Here is a 3,384-nt window from a genome sequence, read left to right on the forward strand (position 1 = left end):
TTTGATTTTGAAAGTTAAGCAACCGGAAGTGTTTGCCTTCGTTAGCTTATTAGCTCGTATGACCTGGTGTGTCCTCCAATATCTGAGATTTGACAGCTAGCTGATTCAAGGATAAGACCAGATCATGGTTTTCGAGGAGAAAAGGATCACGAACGGAGAACCAGAGGTTCTTAGTATTTGTTACAGATACGATTTCGTAAGCTAGTGACGTTTGACGTTCAGCTTATAGGCTAATACACCGAGGCTAACTACGATGCATCCTTAGTTGACATTAGCATTAGCCAACCTCTCTATACATCTCTGTTCAGAATAAGATTAAAGGTTAATTAACGCAGTAGAATCAAGTCGCAGTCAGTGATAATAATGACGGACTAACTGGTGAAGATGAATCGATACAAAAGCAATTGATAACAATTTCTCGAGGGTGGTAGTTTATTGGTGTTATTAATTTGGTCTTGTGTATTTCAGGAGGAGGAAGAAGAGGAAGAGATGGTGGTATGTTAATTAAATAACCTTAACAGAATCAAAGTATGTTAATATATCCCATTATGACTGATGGTTTTATTTTGGTCTTTACTGAACAAAACCAATTTAAAAAAACAAAAAGTGATAATTTACTTTGTCATTTGATATTTGAAAAAAATGTGTGGCAGTTTTCCCGTATATAAAAAGAAAACAAAAACAAACCACCCACTTCATGGATTTTTTTTTCTTTCCAAATGGACTTTCCTTTTTTCCTCAGCTATATGGCATTGCACTCATTTGGACACTGACACTGGCATATGTGTCTCTTATTGAAAGCCAGTTGCTTTGAGTGTTAAACTTTCTCCTTCAGGATCCTATTGAATCACTGCGGCAGAAGTGTGCGGAGACAGAACACTGCATTCACACCTGGGAACGTCTGGAGCAATGTGAGACCAGAGTTGGCTCCCGGTCTTCAACGGAGGAGGACTGTACCGAGGAGCTGTTTGACTTCCTACATGCTCGAGACCATTGTGTAAGTGTGCCGTTAGGCAGCTGTACCAGACAGAAAGACTAAAAAAAAAACACTGACAAAAGAGCAGGTGTTCTCAGTCCCTCGTTTCTTTATGTTTTGTTTTCAAAGAGTCGATGTCAAGTGGCTTTATTGTCACGTCAACCATGTGCTGTGGTACAGTACACAGTGAAGTGAGACAGCATTCCTCCAAGACCATGGTGCTATGTATAACATATAACAGACAATCAACAGAGGACTACATAAAGTGCAAGTGTACAAAAATTGCAAAATAAAGAAAACAAAACAAAAACGGTGCAATAGAAAAGTGCAACAATGACAGTGGGTTGTGCTAAAAGACTGAGCATTTTACAAACAGTAACTTAAAAAAGGCATGTGTGTATGAGATTTTGCAGATAAGTGCTTGATATAGAGTGTGTGTGTGTGTGTGTGTGTGTGTGTGTGTGTGTGTGTGTGTGTTCTGTTTTCGGTTTTATTTGTCATATGCAAGTTAGCACAGGGTCAACATTGCAATGAAATGTGTTTGATGAGCAGCAGTCACTCAGTAGCATGATACAGTAGGAGAAAATATAATAAAATAATAAAAAAAATAGTAAGGAGCAAAATATTAGAGAGACATGGTAAAAGAGAAAAGATGACTAAATATATATGTATCTATAAATATATGTACACTAGTGATTAAATAAGAAAATCTTGAAAAGAAATATGACGGGAGGGCAGATGGGATATTGCACAGGAATGAGCAGCAGAAAATTACAGTATTGCACTTTTAAATATAAATATCAATAACAATAAAGTGAAGTGACCAGTGCAGTTTAAACAGAGTACTTGTGAAGCTGCAGGGTAGCTTCTGAGTGCTGTGTTGTGTGTTTAAGTGTTGTGGTTGATGTGTCGTATGGCTTGGTAAAAACTGTTTTTAAGTCTGGTGTGTGTGTGTGTGTGTGTGTGTGTGTGTGTGTGTGTGTGTGTCAGTCCAGTCACTGAGTGTTCAGGAGTCTGAAAAATCAAAGTGAGGGTGTCAGAATCTTTCAAGTGATTTTGAGCAGTAGTTCTCAAAGCCCTTTCAGTAAGTATTGGGAGTTATTAAAAGTTACTTAAAGAAATTATAGAAAACCTTGCCTAACAGAGTTCAGGCTGTGTTGAATAATAAAGGTGGGCATACCTAAGTTTGACTTTGAAGTTTGTTAGAATTGTAAAAACTGTTCTTTTATCATAATAAATGCTAATAGCTGCTTAGGCTGTCTTATTATTTAATAGAAAATAAATAACAACCCCCAAAGTTGTTGTTACTTTAAGAATGCTCTTGGAGGAATTTTTAAATCTTTAGACAGTGTTTCCACCTCCACTGTCTGTCTCAAGAACTGCTGTTCTCCAGTTTCAAGTTGATCTATAACCAATTGTAGTTGATTGAGCAATCTGGATTGTGATAATAAACTAAACTAATAAATAGACCTGGCCTTCGGTTTTATGACTGAGCTCCATGTTTTGCTCTGTATGAGTGCAAACCTGAAAGTGAGTGGTATTATGATGTGTAAAGTAGGACTGCTTTTACTCTTGAAGACATTTTTGATCTCCTGAAGGCTTAGATAAATGTGACTGAAGGGAGATTTTTATCAGAAATCATAGAGATAATCATCATTACATTTTTACTCAACATTTGCAAGCAAAGCTGCAGTCCCTCATACATGAAGTTAACTTTAGCTTACCATGGCAATATGACACACCTTTATCTGGCAGTTGCCAACATAAGAGCAACATATACAAGAAACTATCCATTTGTATGGCCTACATGTAAGAGCAGTAACTTAAGTGATATGAAATGTCTGTGTTGTTTGTTTGCACTGATGAATTATTTGTTGTATGTCTTCTCTACAGGTGGCACATAAATTGTTCCATTCTGTCAAATGAAGCTCTCAGTAACTGACCACTGGCTAATGGCTTTCTTCACATATTGTATCGTAAGAAGAACTTGGAGTAAAATACATCCATTTGTGGATCTACTGTATGTTGTAACTTGAAGTGTATACATTATCTGCTTATGTAAAAAAGTATTTAACATGTCTGAGTCAACATTTCATTAAAGATGATGACTTAAACATCTTACCATCTGCCCCATGGTGATTTTTTTTTTTTTTTAAATATATATTTTTTTACAATATGATAAAATCTCTGCTTTTCTACAGTCACTGGTAAATACTTGCTGAAATGTTCTTTCAGCAAGCCAGCTCCGCCAACAAGTCAACTACTGATATCCCAACTATGATGGCCACATCAGTTCTGTTTTACACAAACAGTGGTGCCGCTGTTCTGACAAAACGTCCTACTTTGGCAAAACGTCCTGCTGTAAGTAGTTTATGCACATTTCTGCTGTCAGTAGGTATGACGGTTTG

At 36.8% G+C, this 3,384-nt stretch overlaps 1 protein-coding gene across 1 annotated transcript; it reads left to right on the forward strand.

The window, feature by feature from the left end:
• Positions 1–3,097, forward strand: uqcrh (ubiquinol-cytochrome c reductase hinge protein). The gene is made up of 4 exons (XM_080877445.1): positions 1–166; positions 469–495; positions 836–997; positions 2,870–3,097. Exons 1-4 carry the CDS (start codon positions 125–127, stop codon positions 2,900–2,902), a joined length of 264 nt encoding a protein of 87 aa, XP_080733571.1. The 5' UTR covers positions 1–124; the 3' UTR covers positions 2,903–3,097.
• Positions 3,098–3,384: the final 287 nt, after the last annotated feature.

Source organism: Rhamphochromis sp. 'chilingali', assembly GCF_963969265.1.
Source record: "Rhamphochromis sp. 'chilingali' genome assembly, chromosome: 3".
NCBI lineage: Eukaryota > Metazoa > Chordata > Actinopteri > Cichliformes > Cichlidae > Rhamphochromis > Rhamphochromis sp. 'chilingali'.

Bases quoted from the DNA above. Each gene is read 5' to 3' on its own strand.
- uqcrh (XM_080877445.1), top strand. From the start codon at position 125: ATGGTTTTCGAGGAGAAAAGGATCACGAACGGAGAACCAGAG. The intron at 167-468 runs GTTCTTAGTATT...TGTGTATTTCAG, and splicing joins TCACGAACGGAGAACCAGAG to GAGGAGGAAGAAGAGGAAGA. The intron at 998-2,869 runs GTAAGTGTGCCG...TCTTCTCTACAG, and splicing joins TACATGCTCGAGACCATTGT to GTGGCACATAAATTGTTCCA.